This window comes from Penicilliopsis zonata, assembly GCF_001890105.1.
Source record: "Penicilliopsis zonata CBS 506.65 unplaced genomic scaffold ASPZOscaffold_8, whole genome shotgun sequence".
Lineage (NCBI taxonomy): Eukaryota > Fungi > Ascomycota > Eurotiomycetes > Eurotiales > Aspergillaceae > Penicilliopsis > Penicilliopsis zonata.
Window position 1 is genome coordinate 205,226 of NW_019208918.1, and position 26,161 is coordinate 231,386.

At 53.7% G+C, this 26,161-nt stretch overlaps 10 protein-coding genes across 10 annotated transcripts; 3 read left to right on the plus strand and 7 right to left on the minus strand.

Moving 5' to 3' along the window:
* Positions 1 to 64: 64 nt before the first annotated feature.
* Positions 65 to 5,439, minus strand: ASPZODRAFT_2034815 (hypothetical protein). The gene is made up of 3 exons (XM_022727579.1): positions 4,921 to 5,439; positions 4,532 to 4,864; positions 65 to 4,452 (listed from the first exon to the last, which is right to left on the minus strand). The coding sequence occupies exons 1-3, from the start codon at positions 4,942 to 4,944 to the stop codon at positions 268 to 270; spliced, it is 4,542 nt and encodes a 1,513-aa protein (XP_022580519.1). The 5' UTR covers positions 4,945 to 5,439; the 3' UTR covers positions 65 to 267.
* Positions 5,440 to 5,812: 373 nt separating this feature from the next.
* On the plus strand, positions 5,813 to 7,127 carry ASPZODRAFT_2034801 (hypothetical protein). The gene is made up of 3 exons (XM_022727577.1): positions 5,813 to 6,476; positions 6,528 to 6,643; positions 6,701 to 7,127. Exons 1-3 carry the CDS (start codon positions 5,936 to 5,938, stop codon positions 7,052 to 7,054), a joined length of 1,011 nt encoding a protein of 336 aa, XP_022580520.1. The 5' UTR covers positions 5,813 to 5,935; the 3' UTR covers positions 7,055 to 7,127.
* On the minus strand, positions 7,128 to 9,141 carry ASPZODRAFT_2034811 (hypothetical protein). Its single transcript, XM_022727578.1, has 4 exons — positions 8,919 to 9,141; positions 8,645 to 8,866; positions 8,157 to 8,591; positions 7,128 to 8,101 (listed from the first exon to the last, which is right to left on the minus strand). The coding sequence occupies exons 2-4, from the start codon at positions 8,830 to 8,832 to the stop codon at positions 7,201 to 7,203; spliced, it is 1,524 nt and encodes a 507-aa protein (XP_022580521.1). The 5' UTR covers positions 8,833 to 8,866; positions 8,919 to 9,141; the 3' UTR covers positions 7,128 to 7,200.
* Positions 9,142 to 9,326: 185 nt separating this feature from the next.
* On the minus strand, positions 9,327 to 11,018 carry ASPZODRAFT_67140 (hypothetical protein; the record flags this gene model as incomplete). Its single annotated transcript, XM_022729429.1, has 2 exons — positions 9,327 to 10,881; positions 10,930 to 11,018. 2 exons carry the CDS (start codon positions 11,016 to 11,018, stop codon positions 9,327 to 9,329), a joined length of 1,644 nt encoding a protein of 547 aa, XP_022580522.1.
* A 1,412-nt stretch (positions 11,019 to 12,430) lies between these two features.
* On the plus strand, positions 12,431 to 12,955 carry ASPZODRAFT_142649 (hypothetical protein; the record flags this gene model as incomplete). The annotated part of the gene is made up of 1 exon (XM_022724872.1): positions 12,431 to 12,955. One exon carries the CDS (start codon positions 12,431 to 12,433, stop codon positions 12,953 to 12,955), a length of 525 nt encoding a protein of 174 aa, XP_022580523.1.
* An 88-nt stretch (positions 12,956 to 13,043) lies between these two features.
* Positions 13,044 to 14,675, minus strand: ASPZODRAFT_67164 (hypothetical protein; the record flags this gene model as incomplete). The annotated part of the gene is made up of 4 exons (XM_022729432.1): positions 13,044 to 13,404; positions 13,455 to 13,588; positions 13,636 to 14,149; positions 14,218 to 14,675. The coding sequence occupies 4 exons, from the start codon at positions 14,673 to 14,675 to the stop codon at positions 13,044 to 13,046; spliced, it is 1,467 nt and encodes a 488-aa protein (XP_022580524.1).
* Positions 14,676 to 15,137: 462 nt separating this feature from the next.
* On the minus strand, positions 15,138 to 17,389 carry ASPZODRAFT_25911 (hypothetical protein). Its single transcript, XM_022728024.1, has 4 exons — positions 17,151 to 17,389; positions 17,061 to 17,098; positions 16,983 to 17,008; positions 15,138 to 16,931 (listed from the first exon to the last, which is right to left on the minus strand). The coding sequence occupies exons 1-4, from the start codon at positions 17,223 to 17,225 to the stop codon at positions 15,460 to 15,462; spliced, it is 1,611 nt and encodes a 536-aa protein (XP_022580525.1). The 5' UTR covers positions 17,226 to 17,389; the 3' UTR covers positions 15,138 to 15,459.
* Positions 17,390 to 19,126: 1,737 nt separating this feature from the next.
* Positions 19,127 to 20,692, minus strand: ASPZODRAFT_142652 (hypothetical protein; the record flags this gene model as incomplete). Its single annotated transcript, XM_022724873.1, has 1 exon — positions 19,127 to 20,692. One exon carries the CDS (start codon positions 20,690 to 20,692, stop codon positions 19,127 to 19,129), a length of 1,566 nt encoding a protein of 521 aa, XP_022580526.1.
* Positions 20,693 to 20,958: 266 nt separating this feature from the next.
* Positions 20,959 to 23,249, minus strand: ASPZODRAFT_152258 (hypothetical protein; the record flags this gene model as incomplete). The annotated part of the gene is made up of 3 exons (XM_022725833.1): positions 20,959 to 22,048; positions 22,103 to 22,319; positions 22,379 to 23,249. 3 exons carry the CDS (start codon positions 23,247 to 23,249, stop codon positions 20,959 to 20,961), a joined length of 2,178 nt encoding a protein of 725 aa, XP_022580527.1.
* Positions 23,250 to 23,559: 310 nt separating this feature from the next.
* On the plus strand, positions 23,560 to 26,148 carry ASPZODRAFT_142654 (hypothetical protein; the record flags this gene model as incomplete). Its single annotated transcript, XM_022724874.1, has 5 exons — positions 23,560 to 23,740; positions 23,816 to 24,408; positions 24,493 to 24,695; positions 24,829 to 25,197; positions 25,248 to 26,148. 5 exons carry the CDS (start codon positions 23,560 to 23,562, stop codon positions 26,146 to 26,148), a joined length of 2,247 nt encoding a protein of 748 aa, XP_022580528.1.
* Between the last annotated feature and the right edge of the window lie 13 nt (positions 26,149 to 26,161).

A 26,161-nucleotide genomic window follows, 5' to 3' on the forward strand; every position in this document is an offset into this window, starting at 1 on the left:
AGATGGACAGTTGTCTTGCCGATGACTCCCCACTCACTCGCCAATAGGCATGAATAATGATAAGAGGACATGGTTTGCCAGGCAGTAGGTACCCAACCATCAATTAATGGGACTCGCGGTGATAGCCGAGATGGATTCGTTTCAGTTATTGTTGAGAGGAGTCTGGTTTTTACTCCGTTCCCATGTTCAAAATGTACTGAGTAAAGAGAGGATGCCCTCAATATGTATATAGTTCCAAAATACAACAATTCTACTCTATTATAATTACTACTGATCCGCAGTGGATGTGGCAGGCCCGTGCTCCGAGACCTGTCCCTTGTCCAGGACGACGTAGTAAGTGGCGTCCTTGACAGCCTCGAGCCGGTGAGCGATGGTGATCACCGTGGACTGCTGCAGCTCCTCGCGGACGATCTGCTGGATCTCAAGCGAGGTTTCATGATCGATGGATGCGGTAGCCTCGTCCAGAATCACGATCGCGCTGCGTCGCAGCACCGCCCGTGTCAGTCCAATCAGTTGACGTTGACCCTGACTCAGGTTGCGCCCTCCAGCCTCCACAGGCGTATCAAGCGTCCATCCGTGACGGTGGCAGACTCGATGAAGGACTGCTTGACACTCTTCATCAGAATACTCAGCCGTTGGGTCGAGATTGTGTCGGATGCTGCCCGGGAAAAGGACGGGCTCCTGAGCGACAAAAGTAACGCGGGTACGGAGGACCTGCGTGCGGACTTCAGAGATATCAAGCCCGTCGATAAGGATACGGCCGCCCGAGGGCCGAAGGACGCTGAGAAGGGAGACGGCCAAGGTGGACTTCCCGCTCCCCGTGCGACCCATGACAGCTGTCGTCGAGCCGCCTGGAATACGGAGAGAGACGTTGCGCAGGGAAGGGTCCAGGTGAGGTGCGTACCGCATCGTCACATCCTCAAAGACGATATCGCTGCCGAATCTCGGCCAGGCCGCCGGGGGGTCGATAGTGCCGGAGGGCTCCTGATCAATGTGCAGGAGCTCATCCACGCGCTCCACGGAAACGAAGTCCATCTGCAGCTGACCGTACTGCTTGCAAATGGAATGGGTGGCGGTGACAAAATTATTGCCTGCAATCAACACAAAGGCCACCAAGCCAGGTGACAGGTCCGTGTACAGGGCCAGAACGGTAAGGCAAAAGATGGAAAGCGCCGACAGGGTCTCGGACCGGTAAGAGAGCCAGCTCTGTAGCGACCAGTAAAAATGATCCATACCCTGGAAACGATCGACGACAGCGATGACGCGGTCCTGGAACCGCTCCTGGGCGCGGAAGGCGCGAACGGTACCGAGGCCGTGCAATAATTCGCCAAAGTTCGACAGGAGCGGGCTCAAAGAGACCATCTCCAGTCTTCGCAGGCTCTGAGAGGTGGGAAGGAAGAGTCGGAAGACGTAGATAAAGGCACCGCTAAACAGCAGCGTGCAGAGAAGAAAGGAGGGTGTCACCGAGGCGATGACAACGATGGCCGAGATCCAGGTGATGAGCTGGAAAGCCAGACGCTGAAACTGCTCGCTAATGTTACCGTCCACGACGCTGATATCCGAAGTCAGTCGGTTCATCAGTCGTCCGACGGGCGTTACGTCGAAGAAACGGAAGCTGGCTTGGCTGACGTGCAGCATGACCTGGCGGAAGAGGGTGCGCCCCGCACAGTAGACAATGACCAACATGAAGAGCGATGCAACGAGCAGCATGACGGATTGAAAGGTGGTGATAGCCAGGAAGATCCACAACCACGGGCGAACGTTCTCGTCCGGTGAGGGCAGCTGGCGGAAGGGGTTGGGAATACTGGTCCAGGGTGCATCCATCATGGTGAAGACAGAGATGGTCCAGGAGGGGCCGGATCCTAGTTGCTGTTGTTGTTGCTGCTGCTGACGGCTAAAAGGAGAGGCATCGAGTAAGGCTGCAAGGGAAACAACAGGACCGTATGCCTCACCCCATTCCTTCAGAAACCAGGATTGCGCGACAGCGGCAGTGCGATAGATGGCAAGAACGATGACAAGAATTATCCACCATTTATACTGACCGGCCCGGATATAAGTCCAGTAGACACGAGCCTTGACGCCGAATTCCGCGCGGTGTTCCTCCTCGATAAACTTGTCGGGCACGGCGGTGGCTTCGTCAACCAGTGCCGCGTCTGCCTGGTCTTCCTGAGCGAGGTCGCTATCATCACTGCTGTTATCATCATCATCATCATCATCATCCTCCTCAAGGGTGGTTTGAGCGGCTCTTTCAAGCACGCGAACATGGCCATTTTCGATTTCGATCATCTGATCAGCCAGGGATCGCACCAACGCGACGCGATGGGTGACGAGTACGACGGTACGTCCGCGCATCAACGGACCGGTGAAGCACTTGCGAATCAGCGATTCGGCCGTGTTGTGGTCGAGGGCGGAAATTGGGTCATCAAGATAGAGGACACGAGCCATACTGTACATGGCTCTTGCTAGAGCGACGCGTGCTTTCTGCCCACCAGAAAGGCCGATGCCGTTCTCCCCCACAAAGGAGAGGTCACCATGGGTGAAGGTTGACAGATCGGGAAGCAAAGCACAGGCGTCAAGGACTTGTTTGTAGCGGGCTTCATCATAGGGAGCGGAGAAGAGGATGTTATCGCGGATGCTCATACTCTGTAACCAGGGAATCTGTGCACAGTATCCGACCATCTCATTAGGAACGTGAGCGACTCCATTCAACCGGTCAAGCTCGCCGAGCAAGGCTTGCAGGAAAGCGGTCTTGCCCGCACCCACTTTCCCAAAGACGACGGTCAAGCCCGGGGAAATCTTGAGGCTAACATCGGTCAAGATAGGCGAGGTACGTCCGGGCCAGGCCCAGGAGCAAGATTCCAGCTCCAATTGTGGCGGCGCGGCGGTGGGAGGAGCACCGTCAAGTTTTTCCTTGTCCGGCTCGCCCATGAAGTCTTCGATACGACCCATGGCGACGGAGGCATTGATCAAGACCAAAATCAAATCTGGAATCTCGCGGAGACGGGTTTCGAGCATGGTAAAGAGCTGCAGGGCAGGAAAGATAAGGTCGATCCGCAGCGGATGGCCGGCGAGCACCGTGTAGGCGTAAAGGGCGATGACGGGGAACAGGCCGCTGGCGAAGGCGTTGACAAACCGCACCAGAATACCCCACATTGTAGTCACGATGCGAAGGTGCAATTCGTGCTGGCGCGCCGCCATGACCTGGCGCAGCCAGTGGTCTTGCCAACCATACCACCGCAGGTGACGGATGGCCTCGACGAACTGCGAAGAAATCTGCAGGCGGGCGTCGGTGGCGGTACGGAGGACACGTACCCAATGAGTCAAGATCCGAGTCAAAACGACGTTGAGCACCTGAGCAACCAGGATGGCAACGACGCCCAGGAGACATGAGGGACCGAACAGCTGCCAGACAAAAGCGGTGACAATGATCAGCCCAATAGGCTTGTCGATGAGGGCGTCTATCTCCCAGAATCGCTGTGCGACCTCGTAGACGTCAGCACGTAGCAGGTTGAATATCTTGCCCATCGAAGCGGCCTCATTCGGGGATGGTTTGGATTGTTTGGGTTGTTGTGATTTGCGTCCCCAGGGAATCCAGCTGCAGAAGCAATTTCTCTGTTTGGCAGGCGGGAAGTCGTCCAGCTCGTCCAGTTCGTCCGATAATGGAGGCGCATGGGTGACATCTTGAGCTTTGTCGTCGGTTGTCTCTGAACCGATAATGTTCTTGCGGGCGAGAGCTTTCTCGTAGACCATCATGATCAACTCGCCACGACTGCGCTCGTAGCAGCGCCGACCGTACCAGAGGTTGAAAACCTGTGTCTGGGCAATGACAAGGCGCAGAACGAGGGTCAACACGGCGTATGTCATAGCGACGCGCCTAGGGGAAAGCGGATCCTGCATTGCCAGGAGGAGCTGTTGCAGCAAGACGGGTGTCGAAAAGTCACACAGCATCTGGACGATGGCGACCACGGAGATGATCACAATGTCGATAGCGTTGGCCTGCAGTAGACGGACGAGAACCGACCCCTTGAGTTGTCGGAACTGACGGTGCAGGCGACTATGCTGAAAGTCGAATCCCAGCGTCCATACATCCTCTTCGTTGAGTTGTCGGGATTTCCCAGTCGAGATGAGTGGCGCCATCCACGAAACGGTTAGGAACTGCCAAAGTCTCAAATTATCCTCCGGACTTCGGAGCTCACTCGAGGGCTGTTTGCCCACGGGACTGATACCATCCGTAGGGAGCAGCGAAGACCGAAAAGGCATCAACGCGATTAGCAGACAGGCCACAGCGGCCGCCGCAATGGTGACATAGTGAGTGGTTATCAGCAACTTGGGGAACGCCCCCTGATTCACCACGCTCGCCAGCTCAACAACGAGTGCAGCAACGAAGAAAGTGAGCAATGATGACGGGCATGACCGTGGCTGTTGGACTGCAATGCATACCACTGCAACGATCTGCAAAAAAATGTTAGCTATATGAAGTACGGAGTATGAAATGCACCGTAATCTCTGTCGCTGGAAATGAAATGCTCACCCATGACGCAAAAAGCAAAATCGCTGCAGAATCACGGCCCACCCCCACCACCTGGGAAAGTTTCGCTGCCGCCCCGACATTAGAAACAATAAATAACAGCAGGACCCAGAGATGTCCGGACTGTCTCGCAGACTCTGGCGGGGGCAGCTCCGAGGCCCCTAGCGCATGATGACGATGCTGCTCCTCCGAAACGAACGGACGCGTCCATTGTGGACGCCAGGCGGCCACACACGGGGCCAGCAGCAGTCGCAACGCCAAAAAAGCAATTGTGAGGGCCGGGACGGCCGCAGCAAGGGGGATGGCGCAGGGGAACAGGCGTGCATTGGCCGAATCCTATCCGCTGGACGTCAGTTCTATGCAGCCGCGGCGATCGCTCTCCTCCCACTTACCCAGACTGCAGGACACGAGCTCATCCCGCCGTGACGCTCTATCGCGATGAACACGCCCTGCAATGACCGCGGGAGCAGAAGGAGCGAGGGGGACACGACGAGGGGCGAGAAACGTTGGGGAATTGAAGTTGAGGTTGTAGACAACAACGAAACGATTTGGGGAAGGAACGCCAACCTCCCCCGCACGTGAGGCTTACATAAGGCAGGTTGCACTCACGGGTCGCATCCAGTCACGGAGTCGCATTTCTACGTGTCACTGCTGCAATTCATCCTTTCTGTCTGTCTGTCTGCCTATCTATCTGCCGCTTCATTTATCCAGCTTCAGCTGTATTTATCCAGCGACCGTCAGCTTTATCTTATCGTGTTCCAGGTTTATCAACGAGTCAGTAGTATCTGTTATCTTCCCCCCTGCCAGTCCGTGCGGTCGGCATCCACAAGCTTCAAAGTGACAGGATCTTCTGAAATCCCTCAGAAGCCGAATTGTTGGCTGACAGTACAGAAAAATGGATAGACTCATGCCTCCACGCACCGCAATTTCAAGTCATAATTGCACGCTGGTTCTCCGTTCCTCCGTCCCCCAGAGTTCCCCTTGATGCTCCCGTCCGAAAGGCTCCGTTCAGTCCCGTTGGAGACGCTGATTCGAGCTCAATCGGCACTGGTGGAGAAGGACCGACAACTCAGACCTTTGACCGAAAGAATGCGCAATAAACTATCACCGAATGGTATCCACGACTCGGTGGGCCGTCCGTGGTTATCCTCGGGTCCATAATTTGAGCGGTGGTGATGATTTCTAAGATAGAGATCGAATAGGAGTCGTACACGCTGATCATTTCGGGCCACGACAGGGGAAGAAATTCCGTGCAGGAACATGATGCAATCGTACAGATCGACCGGATAGAGGGAGGGGTGGTGTTATAAAATGCCCGAGTTGTGTCGAGGGTGATTCTCTGGTGTATGGGACATTCCCACTTCAATTGTCAGTGAAAGACTTGGGTACCAGGCATTGTCTATCAACATGAGTTCTCCTCCAGCTCTGCTGCCCCATGTCTTTGAACACCGGGTACGCGCAAACCCAGCCGGCATCTGGGCCAAGTATCCCGTCGCAACAGACAACTATGAGGCCGGGTTCCGGTCTGTGACGAACCAACAGGTGCTGAATGCGATCAACCGCATGGCCGCCCTGTTTGACCGCCAGCTGGGAGCCTCGCAGCGCTTCCAGACGCTGGCGTACCTAGGTCCAAACGATCTGCGGTACTTTATCGTGGTCATGGCCGCCATCAAAGTCGGCTACAAGATCTTTCTTCCTAACCCGCAGAACAGCATGGCCGCCCATGTGTCCCTGCTGGCCAAGCTGCGCTGTCGGGTCCTGGTGACTGCGTATGAGGACCTGTCGTCCTTCCAGATTATCTTTGACCACTACCCATTGCACCGCGTCCGGATCCCGGCACTCGACGAGCTCATCGACGACGCGGAGACAGTCGACTATCCGTACAGGAAGACACCTGAAACCGCCCAGGATGATCCTATTCTAGTTCTCCATACACCAGCTTCCAGTGGTATGTTCTTTCACTGTAAGCTGCAGCTATACGCAGTATTAATTGATATAGGACCCCCCAAACCACTCGTCTATACGCACCGCTCCATTCTGCAGTCCGTAGCAGCTATTCCCTCCCCAGACGGAGCTCAATCAACCAGTCTCCTCCTGATGCTACCTTCATTCAACGTAAACCCACCCTTTCATCCAGTATTTCAGTAACAAAGACACAAGCTGACTATGCAGATCGCCGGACTGGCCATGTCCCTCATGATCGCCGCGTGGGACGCATGCGTAACCGTGTACCCGCTCCCCAGCGCAACCCCGACAACAACCAACTTTGTCGACGCCCTCGACGACGTCCAGCGAGACTGGGCCTCGCTGCCGCCCGTTGTGGCCACAGAACTAGGCGATGATCGTGAACTCTTGCACGCTATCGCGCACGAGCTCGAGCATTTGTACTATGTAGGCGGGTCGGTGCCCTTGTCGGCGGGTGATGCCGTCTCCTCGGCTATCCGGCTCTACCAGATTGAAAAGCCGGTCGACCAGACGGTTATCCCGCAGATTCGTCTGCAGATGGCGGACGAAGTGGTTATGTAGTGATGGAATAGTCTTTAGTGGGTGCTGGCATCCACTGACTTGATGATTTTACTTGAGTTTATTCTATGTCATTCTACAACACCTCAAATCAATTCTACATGGAACTATTACTATGGAATACAGACAATACCATTAGTAGGAATCCTTTACAGTCCAAACTCCGCCAGATCCATCGCCCACTCGTTAAGCATCGCCTCCCAGTTCGGCGAATGCAGAAACGCATCATTCTGCCCACTCAACCCATTGACAGCATCACTCGCCGCCGTATAGTCCACCGGCCGCTGCGCTCGAACAGCCTGACTGAAGCGATCTCGCGCCCGCCAGATCCCATCCACCATCGCGTTCGAACTCAGCCGCGCAGTGACTTGCTGTCCTGGCCGGGCCGGGCCGTCCTCGTCGGTATTTCTCTCCTTGTTAAGCAGGAAATCTATCACGGCACAGATACGCCCGAGATGATCGCGGGGCGTCTGCGATTGGGATTTGAGCAGCGCCCAGGTCTGTCCGATGAGACGGCGGGCAGCGTCGCGATCAAACATGTTTTCCATCTCGGTACCCTGCTGAGATACTAATTTCAGTAAAACGAATATACTATCCAGAATCTCCTTTTCCTGGAAGATAGACCAGTAAGGCACATGATCCTGCGATTCGCTCGCGAGCTGTAAGACGCTCATCGCAGCCGTGTATGCAGAAGATAAGAACAGAGCCCGAGAGCCGTCATCGCTGCTATCGACAAGAGCGAAACAATACACGCGCAGTCTCGTGGCGAGGAGGGATTGCCTCCACGCCCGCGACCAGTGCGCTCCCTCGCTGGCCTCCCAAGCACGCAAATCGGCGTCTAACATGCGCATCAGGGTCCCCGGACGGGACAACAGCCCGTTGCTACTCGCCAGATCATCTCCTAGCATGCTACACGCCCGGTGTGTCTCGTGGGCGATGCGCAGATAAAAGTGTAGCACGGGGGGTAGCCAGACGGGCGGGGATGCCAGCATCGTCCGCACGCAGTGGTTTGGTTGTAAGAGGGGAGGGAGGCCATGAAGGACTCCAACACTAGATTATTAACAGGGAAATTTTTCATTTCTTTGCAAAGTGAGTTGAAGAATACCTTTGAGAAACAATGAAACACCCCAGCCACACTGTGGTCCGTCGTCGGGTCTCCATCTCGTCTCCCTCGGGCTGGTAAATGAAATCACCCGCGTGCAAGGGCCGGTGTAACCCCCGACGCAGGGCGTATGTCACCGCCATCCCCGCGTAGGTCCAGGAATCGTCCTGGTCCCTCGCATCAAAGGGCGGAGGCCAGTAACAGAGCAAGAGTAAAGCTATGATAACTGGTAGGGACTGTTCTCGTGGTGATGGCATGAGTGCTGCGCGCTGGCGGACTGCCGCTGTTAGTGAGGCGTACAGCGGTCGACGACCGGGACATGTCCTGCTGGCAATCATCATGACGGTCCAGAAGAGAAGCGACGACGGTGGCTGGCTGATTAAAAGGTCTCTTCCATCTCCAAGAATGGGGAAATGGGGATGGTAATGATGAAAGAATCTATTATCGGGATTCAACACTTGTCATGGGAATGTAGTGGGTTCACTACATACTCTGCGACGAGGTCAGCCACAGTATCGCGATCGAGAATAATACCGTCCAAAGCAACAGAGTCTGGCCATGAGGAATCAATCGCCCATGGATTCTCGTTGATCTCTGGCGACGCTGACGGAGCTGACGGAGCTGACGGAGCTGACGGCGCTGTCTCTTCAACGGGCGTGGCATCCAGGCGCTCCTTCATCGAGCGAAACTCGCGCTCAACGGTGGATATATACCTGACAGGCATTAACACGTATCAATTCATTTATGATCAGCCAGAACACATACTCCCTGCGTGCTATTCGCTTGAAGCCCGGGTCGACCGAACAGGCCAGCTCTTTCCGGGCGCATCTCGAGCAAGCGGCAGGAAACCTCTGAGGGGCATCACATCGCAACTAATCAAGAACAGCTCAGGATTTATCAAGAATCACTAATCAACGGAATACTACCTTCATCTGCCGGCAATGGATGCAGGCGGCGATCTTTCTGCGTGGCATGGCGACGGTGTCGATGGACAAAACAAGAGTCGGTCAACTGGAGACTTTGGTTAGTCAACATCCCAAAAGGTCAGTTAGGGCTTAGGGTTTCCTTCTACCTTCCTCCATCCTCCTACGAAGACAACACAATCTAGACAGTTTTCTTTCTAAAATATCTCCGTTCTACTCTCGCCTACGTTCACCTACTCTAATTCTCCGACTATAGCAAAGTCACCTCGAATAACGATACCTCCAAAGCAGACAAAACATCCACCACTAGCGCATCTCCCTGGATCTTCCATTTGGCGTCTCCCCAGAACGATTGTCCGATGGAGTGAACTTGGACTGGCAGCCGGAGAACGACATCTGCCACGCTGTTATACTCCAGGTTGACCACGCTGATCAGCATTTCCTTCCCTCTCGTCCACGTTGCCGCATCAATCTTCCCAGCGTCCACCGGAAGATTCGTCAATGGCGATCCCAGGACATACTGAACCACATCATCTGCCGTCAACACTCTCGCCAGTTGATCTGTCACGGCTAAGATCTCGTCAGAGGTAGGAAAATCCCACATGACGATCCCCTTGGCACCGTGGTTGACACTCAAGAGATTCATGACCGCCTCCTCGGCCGCAGTGGGATACCGGGTCCAGAAAGTCTCGTTGCCAAACGCCTGCGGAGCTCCCCAGTGGGGTTTCTTCCACTGCAGGAAGTGATCGAACTCGTGGAAACTATCAAGTCGGTTGGAGATATCTGCAAACTCGCCCTGACAATCGTCGCATCCGCAACAGCCGTACGTCGCGTTGCACGGGGTGTCGTACACGGTCGACCAGCTCGTGTTGGTTGCAATGGGATACACATCCGACATGACGATATCAGCGCCAGCCGCGTAATCCGCATAATAGAAATTGGCGCAGTTCAAAACCAGCGAGACGGGATGGTACAGATCGAGACTCTTGATGGTCTCGTAGGAGAGTTTCGTCGAGTTGATCGGATCAGACTGTCCGTCTGGCTCGTCGGCTGAATACCAGCTCAGGATACTCGGATGATCTCGCAGCCGCTCCACCTGCTCGATCATCATGGTGGAGTTTGTATCTGTCCATCGCACGTCGTACTGAAGCCACAGCCCTAGTTCATCTGCTCGTTGGAGGTACCGGTCGAAGTCGTCCCAGGGGAACGGAGTATCCCCTAGCGTCCCAGTAGGCACGATATGGATCACATTGTATCCCATGGCTGCGAATTCGTTCAACGTCGACACATTACTATCCCAGTATAGACTCCACTGCACGTAATACGTGTAGGGGAAGAGAGTTGTCCACTCGGTACGATTGTCGCGGACGGAAGACAATCCCCCGTACAGTCTGTCGAGTCGAACAGCGCTTCCCTCTGGGGCAGGGAGACGAAGCAGCTCTGTAGAAGTGTTATAGATGTATCCGTCGATAGAAGCTGTCAGTGTGAGATTGTATGGCGTCATGCGTGGTGGGAAGGCGTCGAGGGAAATATCATATTCGTTATCTGTCGATCCGAGGGGAACTTCTCCTTGAAGGAACTCTCCAGACTCTCCAGAGACGGTGAATGATAGATTCTGCGATGTCCCATTTCCAACAGGCAACGCAGATCCAATTCGTTCCGACACCGACGCATCAATCAGGAGACTCCCTGTCTTGTCGCTGTCGAGATACAGACTCATCCGCGGTTGAACACGGAGGTCCAACAGGGGAGTAGTCGATACAGGCGGATATTCAAACCATCCGCCAGGATTGAATGAAGCGTTGCTATTATATAAGTATCTTATAAACCAACTATAACTGTAGAAAATATACCTGGACCGATATGCTTTGCCGCACCAGATATCCACACCAGGGGGGTTGTTAAAGGCAAGCACCGAAGTGAAGAAGAGAAACAGCCACATTGAGAATGATTTGATACAATTTGCAAATAATGTTTGGCTGAGCATAGTATAGTTTCAGTCCCTAATATATAGATAAGACGTTACATTGATCGGCCAGTTGGTCGTTTTGTTATTGCGTCCCTAGTATCCCTGCATTACGTATAAGGTTACATACAGCATGCAGAGTAGCATATCGTATGACGAGATAGAGGATATCGAAATGAACATTAAACAAGGTATACCATATGAATTGTTATTTGATTTTCAACAGAGTAATAGCTTATCGACATCTCTGGTTCCCCCAAGGTGCAACGTCACGATCGCCCTCCGCCTTGATCACTGACAAACACCTCCATCTTCTTCAAAGAGTTTTGGTCCCTTGGAGTCCATGATCGGCGCTACCGTATCTGTCGTTACATTGTTTATTTTTATCTCAGGAACGAATTGTCGATAGAAGCAGCAATTCTTCTGCTCCGGTGGCTTTCTGGAGAGACTCAGTGATCAGGGCATAGATTCTCCTATTCTAGAAGCATTAGATTCATACCACAGTAGCATGATATATAGATAAGAACCTATTAGAGGCTCATAATAGTTGCAATGCCACTACCATACTTTCTCCGAGACATTTGAACTCCTGTAGAATCCCCATCCCTATTACCAAGAACTTTCCGGCTCCCGTCTCGAAGCAAGTATCTCCAGTGAAGCATCGCCCATAACGATTATGATGCTGCACAATCGACTAGATAGCAAAGGAAATCTTAATTCTTTGTAGCGAGGTGTAGCCTGTTCCTAGAGTAATCATTCAATTAGCTATCTCCTGAAGACTGGGGCTCGTGGCAACGAAGATGTACCTCTAGAAGGTCCGTAGGAATTGAAGTATTGAGGTGTAAGAGGCATTCAGACTGGAAACATGGAGACTGAGAAGTAATAAGACATGAAGAGACTCCTCATCTCAATAGAAGGCTGCAATCACAGAGACTTGGTTGAAAGAGGGCGGTGAAGTCCAAGGCAGACATTGGAAGACAGCCTCGCTTACCCGTTTGGGAATCTGCCGCTCACCTGACCTTTTCTTTCCCACAAAACTTCGACTTCCTTTTTCCCTTCTGGAAAGATGGGCATTTATCCTCCACGTCTATCCTTTCCCCAGCCTTGCGTTTCATTGATCATAAGACATTCTCAAATAAAAAGTCCCGATATCAACGACAAGCCGAGATGTAGCCTGACAATCACCCCGTTGGCGTCATTTGTTTGCGGTGTCTGGTCTGCCACGTCGGCGACAGCAAGCGCCCCAATGTGATTTGCAAGAATGTGGCCTCGACCCGTGAAAGATCCTGGAAGTTGATAAGCAAGTCAAACGGAGTGGGGAGTTTTCAATGATACAAAATCCTACGCGACAACGAGACTTTCAGAAAGGGCAACTTCGCCGAAGACTAATGGACATTTTCACTGTTCTTGATGACTTTCGCCCCTGCGATGAGACTGACAGAACTGACCAGCTGGAGGCCTCTTTTCCCAGTCCGTTCAGCTTCCATGCTGAATCCTATGAAGGGTCACTCCGTCAACTTCTCCGCCTTGTTCCGTATCCAGATCAAGATGGGCCGTACGGCTGGGTCCGACTCATTGGCGGGCCATATCATAGATCTTTCAATTTAGAACCATATGATGAAATGGGCGCCTTCGACTATGAAAGGATGATCGAGTATGTTCAGCAACTTGCTAGAATTGCATCAGGTAATGGTAATGTTGATCGGTTTGACTGGCTGTTCCATCAAGAGTGGTATACTTTTCTCAAAGGCCAGGCAATCGTGTATTTATGGTCGCCACATACTTTTCCTTTCGATCAATATCCTCACCGGTACGAGGATGACATTAGCGATGAGGAAGATTCAAATGATGGGGATGCCAACATGCCTGGTGCATGGCCAGAGGATGAGGTTGAGATATTGATTCAAGTATGATACTGCACTAGAATAACATTATGATGGTCTAGTCTTCGCCAAAGCATAAGGATAGTAAGTGTGTATGGACTATAGTTATACTATCTCATTACTGACTCGGCAAGGGAAACTGGTCACAGCCAACATACAACTCTTCCATAGGCATCAAGCCCGAGACGGAACCATTACGGCCAAAGACAAGAGCATGTCCCTCAGGTTCATATGCCGGCCAACCCATCTGCGGGAGGGCGTTGACCGGATCCTTGAGGAAAGCAAGATAGAGATCTTGCCAACGACGCGATACCTGATGCTGGAGCTCTGTTGCCGAGCCACCGTACCACGGATACGTACCGAAGAGGAGCGGCAGCTCAGAGGCATGGTATGCTTTTTCCCATGGACGGGGGGACGTGTTGGGGAAATACGCCATGTTGTACCATCTAAAGGTGAGAGAAGAAGTATTATACCGGAGGCTTCATCGTCAGTATAGCGAATTGATACGAAGTGTGTTCCACTGACTCACCCATTGTAGTAGTTTGCAGGACATTGGTCTGTTTCAAGAGTGTGATAATGGATATACGACTGATTGTATCCCTCTGGACCGACCCAGGGTAACAACGAAGCCTCTTCGTTGGCATTCGTGCCGAGGATGGCGGGCTAATACATCAGTCTCATCCAATGCTTTTCATATTCTTGACGCTTACCAGTTTAGAATAATTCCCTGCCAAAGCACGCTCGGTGAAGTTCTCAAACTTGGTGACGTTATCGACAATCGTGGTGAACTTCAAGGCCGGATCATCTGCTCCCAGAGTATAATTCTCATACAGATCGATCAAAGCCTCCGCAGTGACATTGTGTCGCATACAGGCCAGTTCGTCAGCAGGAGACAAGCCACCGCAGCCCAGAGAATCGGCCATGAAGGTGAAATTGCTGTGTGAGACATCCACGCTGGCACCTGTGGCAAAGACACTCCCGGAATGCATGATCAGTCCTTGAACAATAGGATCGTCTGGCCACGCGAAATTGAAGTAGTCGACGCTCGCAGCACCGGAAGACTGGCCCCAGAGCGTCATACGGGTGGGATCACCACCAAAGGAGGCGATATTATCGCGAAGCCATTCCACGGCAAGACGCTGGTCGAGGAGGCCCAAGTTCAGGTTCTCGCCTGTTTCTGCTAAACCTGCTGCATTGGGGAAACCGAAGATGTTATTCCGGTAGCTACCGGTGTATCAGCAAGCATTCCATTGAAATTTTGAGAAATGCTATGCTCCAGAAAAAAGGCTTACTTGACTGCAACGACGATATGTTCCTGAGTCCGTTCCACCCAGGGCGCACCATCGAACCCATTCGTAATGAGCCCTCCTTCATAAAACCCACCACCGAACAACCAGATAAGGACCGGCAGGGCATCGTCTTCCCTGTTTGCATTCAAGGGCGCATACACATCCAGCGTGAGACAGTCCTCCGACCAGGGACCGTAGGGCTGCAACCAGGGAGAATCGATGGTATACACTGACGGATCGGTGGTGACGGTCAGCGGGTACTGCGGACAGTTCGGGGACTGTCGCGTCGCATCGTAGACGGCTGTTCTATTGACTGTCGCAGGTTGAGGAGGAGCAAACCGCAGATCTCCCAGAGGAGGCTGAGCAAAGGGAATGCCCAGGAATTGGGCCACGGAGGGGGTTGACCCGTTGACCAGGCCGTAGAGGGAGCCGATGGTGGTATCGACTGTCAGTCCTAGCATTTCGATCGGTCCCCGATAGTGTGAGATTTACCTTGAACCATGCTCAGCTTGACTATACTACTCGATGCTTTATATCCAAACTTCCTCCGGGCTATTGTCGGTTCTAATGGTGGAGTCTAGTCCAGATTGGGGTGGATGGGGTAGTGGACCCTGCGATCAGAGTTCAACAAGAATTGTATTGTATATCATGGCAAGTAGAGTCTCTCATGCAGAATACTAATATTCAAGTGTCTAATGCAGTAAACTGAGATTCAAGTACATTTCAAGACATATTTCTGTTCATGCTCTACGGAGTCCTGCTTTCTTAGGGTTAGGGCTAGGGTTGGGGGTTGTCCGAGAATTCCAGCTCATTTGGTTAGTGTGGGGGTGCCAAGGCAGACAACATATCATCTCATTATAGAGTATAATATTATTCATAAGGAATGACAAGAAATTAAGTATTATATTCAACTTCTGGTAATGGGTGTATCACTCTCTTTAATTCTATAGTAGAAAGATAAAATAATTAAACTAAAGGAAGAGGATATGAAAATACTAACCTTTAGAGCTGAACATTTATATCCATCAAATAGGGTATAGACTACTATTTTTCATGTATTGTTCCTTTATAGATAGCCTGCCTATATTTCTACTATCATAGTAGACTAGGGCTTTAGGAATACAATATATTCATCTACCCCCACTTAATGACAGTGCTAAAGATCATAGTATACACTACACAATATACAGACAAGGAATGACAGTAGTATATATACCGATAATATCAAAAACAGAGAAGAAACGATTACAGCAGGATCATGCCGGTGCCGGAGAGAACGGCAGTGAAGATAAAGACAGCCAACTGGCCGAAACCGAGGTTGACGCTCTGGCTAGCCAGACGGGGCAGACCGGCCGAGGAGCTGGTGGAGGAAGACGAGGAGGACGAGCCGGTGCCCGAGGCGGCGGCGGCGGTGACGGTGCCGGTACCCGCGGTGCCGACTGCGCTGAGCAGGGAGGCGCAGGTGCCGGTGGCAGAGGTGCTGGCGGTGGTGGTGGCAGAGCCGGAAAAGTCACAGGCGGAGGCGCCGTTGCCGGCAGCCTTCTGCTCGACGTAGTACTCGTTGAGGACGAAGTTGAGCTGCTGCTCCGACGTGCACATGGAGTAGGCACCGTAGACGCCCGAGGTGGTGTTGGTGTCGATACCGGCGCACACGCCGTAGCCGCAGACGGTGTCGAACAGGTCGGCGTACTTGGCGGACTTGACGGAGGATTTCACCACGCACGACAGGCTGGCGACCATGCACTCGCACAGGGCGGCGTCCGGGGTCGGGGGCAGGGCGCTGGCGGCCTCCCAGTCAGCACCGACGGTCGGGCAGGAGGCGGCGCTGTTGGTCGGGGTGTAGCTAGCGGAGTTGGTGCCGGTGGGGGTGGCGGTGACGATCTCCTTGGAGAAGGAGGCGTAGTCGGTCAGGGTGCTGACGGCGCCGTCGGAGATGGTGACCAGGCCGTAGTCGTTGTCATCCTGGAAGTACTCGTAGACGATGCCGCCGGACATCCAGTCGTTCATCTCGTCGCCGTACATGACGGGGACGTTGGTGAAGGTGCGCGGCTGGACGGTGTTGCAGCCGTACTCGGAGAAGAAGTAGGGGACGGAGTAGTTCTTGAAGAAGGCGGTGATTTCATCGTAGCCGGACTCGGTGTAGCTGGAGTCGCCGCACCACTCGTAGACGTTGTCGCCGAAGAAGTCGATGCGGTCGGCCGAGTCGCCACAGTTGAAGTACTCGGCGAGCGAGTCGCGGATCTCCGAGACGTCGGCGGCCGAGTAGCCGACACCCAGGCTGCTGCGGTAGCCCTGGGAGGAGATGTAGGCCTTGGTGTCGCGCACGGCGGCCTTGACGAAGGCACTGGCGCCGGTGGTGTTGACGCTGTTGGAGTTCTCGTTGCCGGCGAAGAAACCGATGGTGTTGGTGTAGTTGGCCAGCGAGTCGACCACGCTGTTGTAGTAGCTGTACAGGGTCGTCGTCCACTCCGGGTCGGAGCTGTCGATCGAGTAGTCGGCCGACGACAGATCCGCCAGCACGTAGATGCCGGCCTCGGCGAACAGGTTCATGCACGTCGAGTGGTCGGCGTCCGGGTCCACGTCGTACACACGCACGACGTTGGTGTTGAGGGCCGTCAGGTAGGGCAGATCGCGCTTGCAGATGGTCTCGTTGGCCAGGGGGTCGACAAAGTCCACTTCGCCGGCGGAGGTGGTGGTACCGACGCCATCGTAGTTGGCTATTCATTCATTAGACGGAACAGATCTCAGAGTAGTTGTCCGGAACTCACGTTGGTAGGCAACACCACGGATATAGCTATTCAGTTAGCCAAGGTACGGCACGCTTCTCCCCTGAATTCATGACTTACAATTGAGTGCCGTTGTTAGAGTAGAAGAATTTGGAACCCTAGACAGTCAGATCTCTTTCTCTTTCTCTTCTCTTCTCTTTCGGTATCTACCTTGATGACGATCTCAGGGGCGGTGGTGGCCGCCGCGATGCCCGCGAGAACCGGCAGGAGGGCAAAGGACTTCATTGTGGAACGAACGTATGTGAGCGAGTGGATATCAACAAGTGAAGAAAAGAAATAAAAAACAAATATAAACGAGGCGAAGGAACAGGAATCGCCAAGAAGGAGGAGAATATATAGAACGAGTGAACGAAGGACAGGAGGAAAGGATTATTGGGAGAGAAGAAGAGGAGGAGAAGAGGAAATCTTTCTCAGGGGGAAGTGGCTTAACTATAGGAGAGAGCGTCAGACGCTGAGTCAGCAGGGCCCGATTGGACCCTTCAGGGTCAAAGGGTCAGGCCCATAAAGGGTTCTAGGGTTCTATTCTCATGTATTCCTTTTTATTATAATGATAATATTATTATTATTATGACTATTATCATTCTTTATTATATGATCATTACTACATACTATATATTCATTCTGTCTATTATCATACTGAGTGCAACTCTCTAAACCATCCTCAATCCCAGCATCCCCTACAAGGTTGAGTCCTCTCTAAGGATCATCGGCTTGCGCGGCTTCAATTTCAGGGATGGTCCCAGCGGTGGATCCGATTCGCCCACGAGGGGGGGCTCCATATGGGTATTGAACCAATTAGAAGCCAGTCCCTGGTCCCTGCCAGGGTGTGCCCAGTGGAGGCGACTCCAGGCGGGCCAATCAGGGGTCGAATTCTGCAACTGTGGCGTGGCAAAAGCTTGTTGGAGCCAAGGCCAGTCACACGACAGATATAAATAGATTACTACAGTCAAGTACTTACCGTAGGTGTATACTATGTACTACATAACTATATACTAAGGTAGGATGTATTATAGGTAGAGTAAATAGTTATGTAGTAGTAGTAGTAGTTTTTGGTGAGTATATATAGTATATAACTAAGACATGCAGTTGTCAAGACTAAGTATAGAGGTACCTAAGTTGAGACAAGTACTCTAGGCATCATCATTACTGGGATATTTACTATACAAAGTACAATATACCGCCACTGCATACTACATATGTAGTACACTGAACCCGCTGATTATTGCCCAAGATTATTAGCAATAGTAATCTACCAGAACAAGTCTCTAGATTAACAGTGGAGTCGGTGGGCTCAGGGATGATCATATCCATAGAATATATTAAAGGTCTTCTATTACTCCATACTCATCCCTAGTAATACTGAAATTATAGTCTCATTAGTCTCCCTAGGTAGATTAATAAATCATTGGCCTACTAGCAGACTACGAGTATGTGTTTAAATACCCTACTAGGTAGACTAAGGATAAGTACTCTCTCTGTAGACTACTCTGTACTCTGTACCGATTGATCGTCGGAACGACAGTGTTTCAAACATTGATCCTGTCGATCTTGAATTCCGTCCCAAGCGGTCAAGATAGCATTACTAGTATTAATAACAGTACAGAGTACCAGAGTACTAGTTAACTACCTAGGTAGTATGTCCTAAAGCAGTACAGATACATATACTGTAAAGTACTTATGTTCATAGCATACTTGAATTCTATAGAATCAACCTATATACCATAATATATCTCCTTCACTAATTTATAATATTTATAAGTATTGTCTGCACTCAAATTATATCACAGGCTTATCTTCATCAATATCTCCAGAACCAGGATTACTCCCAGTGTTTTTGTACGCGCGTCGAGTACATCCTGACGTCATGGATGAAATGCTAACTCACTAGCCTGTTCAGGAAGCACCCGTTTCTGCCTCATCCAGCAGGCATCAATATTGCACGTGATATCCCTCCTCCTCCTCCTCCTCCTCCTTCTCTTCTCTCTTCTTCTCCTCTCTACGATTCACTTCTCTCCTCTCTCTTCCCTACGATTCTCTCAACTTCAGGTACACACAACTACGGGAACAGATCACAAGGTGAGTAGAGCCGAAATCAATATCCATGCTGATTCAATAGCCGTCTCAGTCTACCGCTCCTCGATGTGATCCAACACAGTCTTCCCTCCAGAAGCAGCGGCAGATTCCTGCTTCTTCTCAAAGCCCATCTGCTTCATCGCGTTGACGCCTGCCAGAGCGTCAGGTCCGTCGAAGATCTCGGCCACCTCCTCGAGCCCGCGGCCGTTGGTTTCCGGGAAGAAGAAGAAGATGAGCGTGACGTTGATGGCGATGACGATGCACCACACGATATAGTACTTCCACGCGATGTTGTCGAGGGCGACCGGGTTGGCAAAGCTGTTGTAGATGCTCGCCAGATTGCCCGTCAGCTGGTACATCATCGACGCCTTGGACCGCAGCGAGAACGGCACCACCTCCATGATGTACGTGGGCGCCACGGGCCCGCACATCTGGTAGAAGGCCGTGTAGATGAAGATCATGACCAGTACGGCGGCGGCAAATCCTTCGTCACGAAAGTCCTTCTGCTGGTTGATCGCCGAGCAGATGGTCCAGATCACATACGAGACCAGCATGCCTACCATCCCGTACAGGAACATGCCGCGCCGCCCGACCCGGTCGACCAGCATCGCGAAGCAGCTCGCCGCCAGCAGACTCCATACGGACAGGCACGCGTTGATGATCAGCTGCGTCTTGGAGTCCGTGACGCCGATCGTGTCCAGCACGTCCGCCAGGTAGTACGAGGTCAGCGAGTTGCCCGACCACTGCAGCATCGCAGGGATATACATGGCCAGGAAGAGTCGATGCCGGTTCCCGCGTGTCGCCACCCACTCCGTCCACCGCGACTGGTTCTGCATCTTCTCCATCTCCAGCGTCGCCGTGATCTCCGCCATCTCGAAGCGCACCAGGCGGGCGTCGCGGTCCCCATCGCCGTGGTACTCCGCTAGGATGGCCAGCGCCTCCTCGCTGCGACCCTGGTAGATGAGCCACCGTGGTGACTCTGGGCAGAACACCGCCAGAACGGCCTGCACAAGCGAGAAGATACACTGCAGCAGACTGGGGATGCGCCAGCTCCACGACGAGTACGTCATCTTGAACGTGCCGTACGTCGCCCACGCCGCGATCAACGACCCCAGCGGCCACGAAACGAGGTAGAAGGAGGTCAAAATTCCGCGTTGAGAAGGGTACGCCAGCTCCGAGAGCAGCGGTGGTGCTGCCGTCGAGACAATCCCCAGTCCGATGCCCACCAGGAAGCGCGACCCGACAAACATCCCATAGTTGACCGCCGCCGTCTGCAGGATCGACCCTAGGATGATGACCAGTGAGCCGCCCATAATAGGCCACCGACGCCCGTACCGCTCGCACAGCTGCGACGACACCGCCACGGAGATCAACACGCCCCCCGTCGGACCGAACGTCATGGCGCCCAGTCGTGTGCCCGTCGGGTCGCCAAAGAACCGCTGCCACTGCGGCAGCGACTGCATCCCGTTCAGCATGCTGCCGTCGTATCCGGATGCCGTCTGCGTCAGCAGCGCACACAGCAGCAAAGTGTTGAGCTTCACCAGGCTCCAGTCGCGCCACCATATCTTCTCCCGCCGGGGGGTGACGTCGTTGAGAGTTAGACCGTTGAAAGAGTCCATTTTGGAGAATAGTGTCTTACCATGATCAAAAAGACCTCCAGCTTGGCCTCTACCCTCTATATATCTTTTTGTTACTGTCTGGCCGGGGGCGGAGCATTCCCGGACAGACCTCGTCCGAGAAATGGCACTGCGGGGTCCCCACAGATCGACATGTTGCATTCCTCCGTGTTGATTAGAGTCTATGTGAGGACTTGAAATCTACACCGCAATGAGTTTACCGAGGGCTGGCTTATGGATTCGTTCATACTAGGGTCTGATAGGAAAGACTATTCTATGACAATGTGATCGCCTTCCCTCTTGCCGAAGTACGGCCCATCCATCCATCGATCTCGCAAGGATTTCCCCTCGCAAGGGCGTGTCATGGCAAAGACGCCGGTGACAAGGGTTACGGAGGTGTATGGCTGAAGATCGTACAGATCGTGTGTCGCAACCGGGATGATCGTTCTCTGGGCCATGAGATTTGTGTTTGAATCTGGAATCAAGGCATCGTGGTTTGCCGCGCTGTCGATGGCTGCTTCGGCGACTATAGGCTGCGCTCGAATCCCACTCGCCCCAGCGGACGAGAGTATCAAGGCCTCCGACGAGGAGGTGAAGATACCCTCTGTTTGCCCGACTACGGCGGTCATCAGAGCCTCTCCTGGCAGGTTCTTCAGCTTTAACGTGCCGTGATTATTACGGCCCCGAGGGACGCGCGAAATGGCGAATCCGCCTTCTACGGCATGTAGACTCCTCTCGCCATCATCCTCAACGCAGATACTGTGGACACGAACATGCCAATCGGGCCAGCGTCTCGTCGGCGGAACCAGCGTCGTCGTCACCCTCACGCATCGGTCTCCCCACGGGTGCCAGTCCACAACTGCGGCCGGGACGGTCTCGCTCACGGCCTGCATACTGCTGCAGATGATCCGGGCAGTGGAATAGCGCACCTCGGAGCACTTCCATTTGACGGCCCATGTCTCTGCGCCGTCTCTGCTGAGAGCTAGGGTACTGTCGGGCGCGATCTGCTGGATCAACGGGCCCGTCGGCACGCTAAAGGCAAACGCAGACGAGTATGCGAACTTGCAATATTTCGCCTGCGACGCTTTCATCGGCCACCCGACGAACTGGCCGGGTGAGAGCATGAAGTGATGCGCGCCGCCGGGGTGGTTGCAGAGGATCTGACGCGGACTGGCCACCACTTCTACCGACTGGAATGAGGCATCATCTTTGCCGGACCCCTCGCAGCTAAGCAATGGATACCCGGCTTCCTGGCTTGTCCAGAACACATCCTCCTCTGTCAGAAGTATCACAATCAGCGTCTTCAATGCCCAGTATACCGACTGCGGCGAGTTGTAGTCTTCACTCATGTACATGTTGCTATAATGTTAGCTGTAAGGTCCTTCTTTTTCTTTTGGATTCTTCATCACCTACGGGTACGCATAGCCGATATTCAGGGTTCCGTCCGGATAGAAGATACTGTCAGAATGCGACGCCCACCAGCGCAGATGGCGCAGCAGAAACCCCTTGATCTCCCCGGGCGTCGATAGGGGAGCAGGCATGTCATCGATCTGGGCGACAGCCAGAGCGGCGAAGAAGGCACCGCAAGCAAATCGGTACGTTAACGAGCGGCCAAAGGGGATGGCAGCGCCTGCATCGAGTCAGCTGATAGATTCATTGGTTCCTCTCTTAATTCATTCCTTTTCTTACCTTCTTGGTCAAAATACCGCCAGAAGGTCCTTCCAAAGTCGCGCGCCCGGCTTCGATACTCCATTGCGCGGATTGGATCAAGATCCCCAGCAAAATGCACGTAAAGCAGCTGGCTGAACTGGATGGCGAAACTGCCAGAGTAGTAGTCGACCTGACGACCGACACCGACAAAGTCACAACGACGACGACGCACCTTGTCGCGTTCTTCGGCCTCTTGCATCTCGACGCTCAGCCAGGGCCCATCCGCCGACCACCCTTGGCCGAGATAGAAGGAATCCAGCACGGCAAGGTCGGCGTCCAGCTCGCCCTGCACCTCCGCGAGCGGGACGCATGCCACCCGCACCAAGGCCAGGTTCGCAAACACCCGAAACCACCGCCAGTTGTTGAGCGGCATCTCCTGACCGTGCATGCTGCGCAGCCAGGCCGTGATGTTCGCTTGAGTGCGGGCGTCTTGCGCATGGAAGAACGCGCCCGGAGCCACCAGCAGGGCAAGCGAGACCACCTCCGCCTCCACCATCCGTTGGTCCGGTCGGTCAATGCATCCCCAGTACTCGGGATGTTCTGGGTCTGTGCCAGCGCAAATCCCTTCAATCCACGGCTGCGTCAGATTGCGAATATCCTCGTTTGTATCATTGTCGTCGTCGTTGATGGTGGCAAGTAAGGTGGCCACCGCCCATAACGGACGGGCAAACCCCTCGAGCATGGCTGCATGGTCGTCGAAATGCGCGCCTGTCGCCACGGTTGGTAGACGGATAAACGCGCGGGCAGGCGAAAAGTGCGCGTGCAGCGGCCGCAGCAGCGCAGTGGCCGCCGCGATCAGGTCCTTGCGCTCGCGGAAAGGGTTGTCGGAGAATCCTGGCAGGGGTGGCATGATGGGGTGTATCTCGAACCGAGCAAATCTAGGTCTTCCTCATGGAAACAGAGAAAGCAAGAAGACGTTGAAACTTGTTCCCGGTGGCACGTTTTCTCTCGATCTTCACCGGGCTATACAACTAGTATTCTTCCCCGGCCGACTTCCCCGGACTCCACACTGCGGGGTAAAACGCTTCTGACAGCGGCCGGGGTCCGGGGAATGTATTTAGACCGCTTTGCCTTCCCCACCCGAGGCCCCGAGCCCGAGCCCCGAGAGAGAGAGAGAGAGAGAGACAGAGAGAGAGCTGCTGTCTGCTCTTCTGCACCCCATGGAAGAGCTCGAGGACCGGCCGGCCTGTGGAGCCTGTCGCAAACGCAAGCTGCGCTGCTCGCGCGACCTGCCTCTGTGCAGCAACTGTCGCCGGGTGGGTACGGTGTGCACGTACGATGCCATTCGTGACAAGCCGGGGCTCAAGACCGGGGCTGTCGAAGCCTTGAGGCGGAGGATTGGTGAGTTTGGATCTGACCTTTTGCTTTCCTCATGTTTCTCCACTTTCGGATACGGAGGGTTTATATGATGTCTAGAGGCCTTGGAAGACGCAGTCTTCGCGAATGTATCAGAACGTGTAGACCCCCAACCAATCACCAGTCAGCCTCGCCAAGAGACGGCGCAAGAGCTGCTGGCGTTGCTGATCACGCAGCTGCAGAGCTCCCGACGCAAACGGCCTTACACTGCTGTTGATGATGATGATGATGACGAGGAGGAGGATGGGGGTGATGATTACCCAAACGAAGTACCTCGCAAGACACCCAAACGCATGCGTATACAAGTGGACGAGCTTGACAAGCATGCCATTGGCACATCTCTGCCCCCCGCGCGAGTCCTTCAGGCTGTCATCGACCAATACTTCGAGCTAATCCAGCCGTGGATCCCGATCTTCCATGAAGGACGCTTCCGCCGGCGGATGAACGTCCCCGAGGAGCGGGCCCGGCTGGAGATCGTCCTGCACGCCATGGTGGTCGCCGCGCTGAAACATGTGGACTGCAGCATGCTGGGCTTGGGAGTGCTCGAGATCGCCAATATCTGCGACCGGTCGCGCAAGATCGTCATCCTTACGGGGATGGATAATCTGGATGTCCAGAACCTGCAGGCTCTCATCATGGTCTGCTTCGCCGATGTACGCAATATGTACCCACACTTGCTCTTGGTCCATTGACTGTCTTTTCTTTCTCTTATCCGCTGAGACTTTTATGTTTTCCAGATCGGTACAGGCCAGCTGTCTCGAGCGTGGCCCATTGTCGGCTCCTTGACTCGCACAGTCGAGTATCTGCAGCTGACGGTCGAGTCGGAGCACCACAGCAAGGGACCTCTGCTGCAGCCACGGCCGTCACTGCCTCCTGCCCAAGATTGGCTGGAGGAGGAGGAGCGACGACGGGTGTTCTGGGTGATCTTCAATCTAGACAGGTTAGTTTCTAATCCCTCAATCTCTCAATCTATCCATCTCTCAATCTTTCTATCTCCTAGATTCTGTTCCGTTACCACAGGGTAAGGCTCATGCCATAGAAGAAAGATGGAGAATAAATACTCACAAAAGCAGTTGGAATACCAGCTTGACTTCGAATGATGTTCACCGTCGCCTCCCCGCCGATGGTGGGCTGTGGCACCACGGCGAGGTCGTCGTGACGCCCTTCTTTGGCATCTGGGACAAGTCCGCCGGCAAGATCGGCAATCTGATCGCCTTCCTGCCCGTAGACTACGACTCGACCGCCGATCGGTCGCGAGACCTGCCGCGCCCTGACCCAGTCGACATGTCGACTGTCGGGGCGTTTGCGTATCGCGTCGAGGCCACCGAGTCGCTGAGCCGCGTGACGACGTTCTTCCTCCGGCAGGCGATCAACCATCATGACCGCCAGGAGATGAGCAGCTGGCTGATGCGGTTCAAAGAGCTGGACGTGCGTTTGGTTAGGTTAGTCTCTTCTTCTCTAAAAGTCTATCTTTTATTGCTCACCATGGTAGTTGGAAACTCTTCCTCCCTCAGCGGTGGAAAGACTCCAACATATCACGCCAGCCGACAGTCGTGACGATGGATCCGAACCTAACCCTCGCCCACATCACGCACAACACATCGATGATCCTTTTGCATCAGCGGATCGCATACCCGCCGCTCGAGTGGTTGGAGATCGTCAAGCTGCCGACCCTGTCCAGCGCGGAGACGTGCGAGGCCGCCGCCGCCGAGACGGCCAACATCACGCAAAAGTACCTGGACAACGCGGCCCAGAGCATCGTTGACCATCAGTTTGCCTTTTGCGTCTTTGTCAGTGCCCGCGTGCTGCTCGTCCACTGGCGGTACTATCGGACGTCTCTCTCGCCGGACTTTTGGACCCTCATGAAGGCTCTCGACACCATGTCTGCGCGCTGGGGGGGTGCAGGCGCTCTCCCAGCAGCAGGGGTAGCAGGAGCAGCAGGATGCATGGTGGACAGTGAAACTCCCAGCGCTCGTCAGGATCTGGCACAAAAGTACCTTGCCCAGCTGTGGGCCATGTACCGTCGGTGCGAGAGTGACGAAAACCTCAAGCTCGACGTGCTGGGCTACTCGAATGAAATCGAATGGGCGGCCGAATCGGCCTCGCCCTCCCGTCATGTTTTGGATGCGCTGGGTGATAAGTATCTGCTGGGCACTGCAGTTACTTCTACAACGACGGGTTCGACAGCTACTGCTGCTCCTGCCGTCGATCATCCTGTGGGCGAGACACCGTTCATGATGCATGCACATCCACCAGAGATGAGCTACACGGGGAGTAGTCCTGACCAACTCACCACTCTGACTTCCAGCTTATTCGGACAGCAGTTCTCGGGCATGGACCGGATCATCAGTTTGGAGAATGCAGATTTCGCCAATGTATTACCGATGGCGTAGCCAAAACAATGTA

Bases quoted from the DNA above. Each gene is read 5' to 3' on its own strand.
- ASPZODRAFT_2034801 (XM_022727577.1), top strand. From the start codon at position 5,936: ATGAGTTCTCCTCCAGCTCTGCTGCCCCATGTCTTTGAACACCGGGTA. The intron at 6,477-6,527 runs GTATGTTCTTTC...TAATTGATATAG, and splicing joins CCATACACCAGCTTCCAGTG to GACCCCCCAAACCACTCGTC. The intron at 6,644-6,700 runs GTAAACCCACCC...CTGACTATGCAG, and splicing joins TGATGCTACCTTCATTCAAC to ATCGCCGGACTGGCCATGTC.
- ASPZODRAFT_2034811 (XM_022727578.1), bottom strand. From the start codon at position 8,832: ATGAAGGAGCGCCTGGATGCCACGCCCGTTGAAGAGACAGCGCCGTCA. The intron at 8,592-8,644 runs GTATGTAGTGAA...TCCCGATAATAG, and splicing joins GTGGCTGACCTCGTCGCAGA to ATTCTTTCATCATTACCATC. The intron at 8,102-8,156 runs GTATTCTTCAAC...TTAATAATCTAG, and splicing joins TGTTTCATTGTTTCTCAAAG to TGTTGGAGTCCTTCATGGCC.
- ASPZODRAFT_2034815 (XM_022727579.1), bottom strand. From the start codon at position 4,944: ATGAGCTCGTGTCCTGCAGTCTGG. The intron at 4,865-4,920 runs GTAAGTGGGAGG...TCCAGCGGATAG, and splicing joins GCTCGTGTCCTGCAGTCTGG to GATTCGGCCAATGCACGCCT. The intron at 4,453-4,531 runs GTGAGCATTTCA...ATTTTTTTGCAG, and splicing joins TTTTGCTTTTTGCGTCATGG to ATCGTTGCAGTGGTATGCAT.
- ASPZODRAFT_25911 (XM_022728024.1), bottom strand. From the start codon at position 17,225: ATGAAGTCCTTTGCCCTCCTGCCGGTTCTCGCGGGCATCGCGGCGGCC. The intron at 17,009-17,060 runs GTAAGTCATGAA...CTAACTGAATAG, and splicing joins TCTAACAACGGCACTCAATT to CTATATCCGTGGTGTTGCCT. The intron at 16,932-16,982 runs GTGAGTTCCGGA...ATGAATGAATAG, and splicing joins CCGTGGTGTTGCCTACCAAC to CCAACTACGATGGCGTCGGT.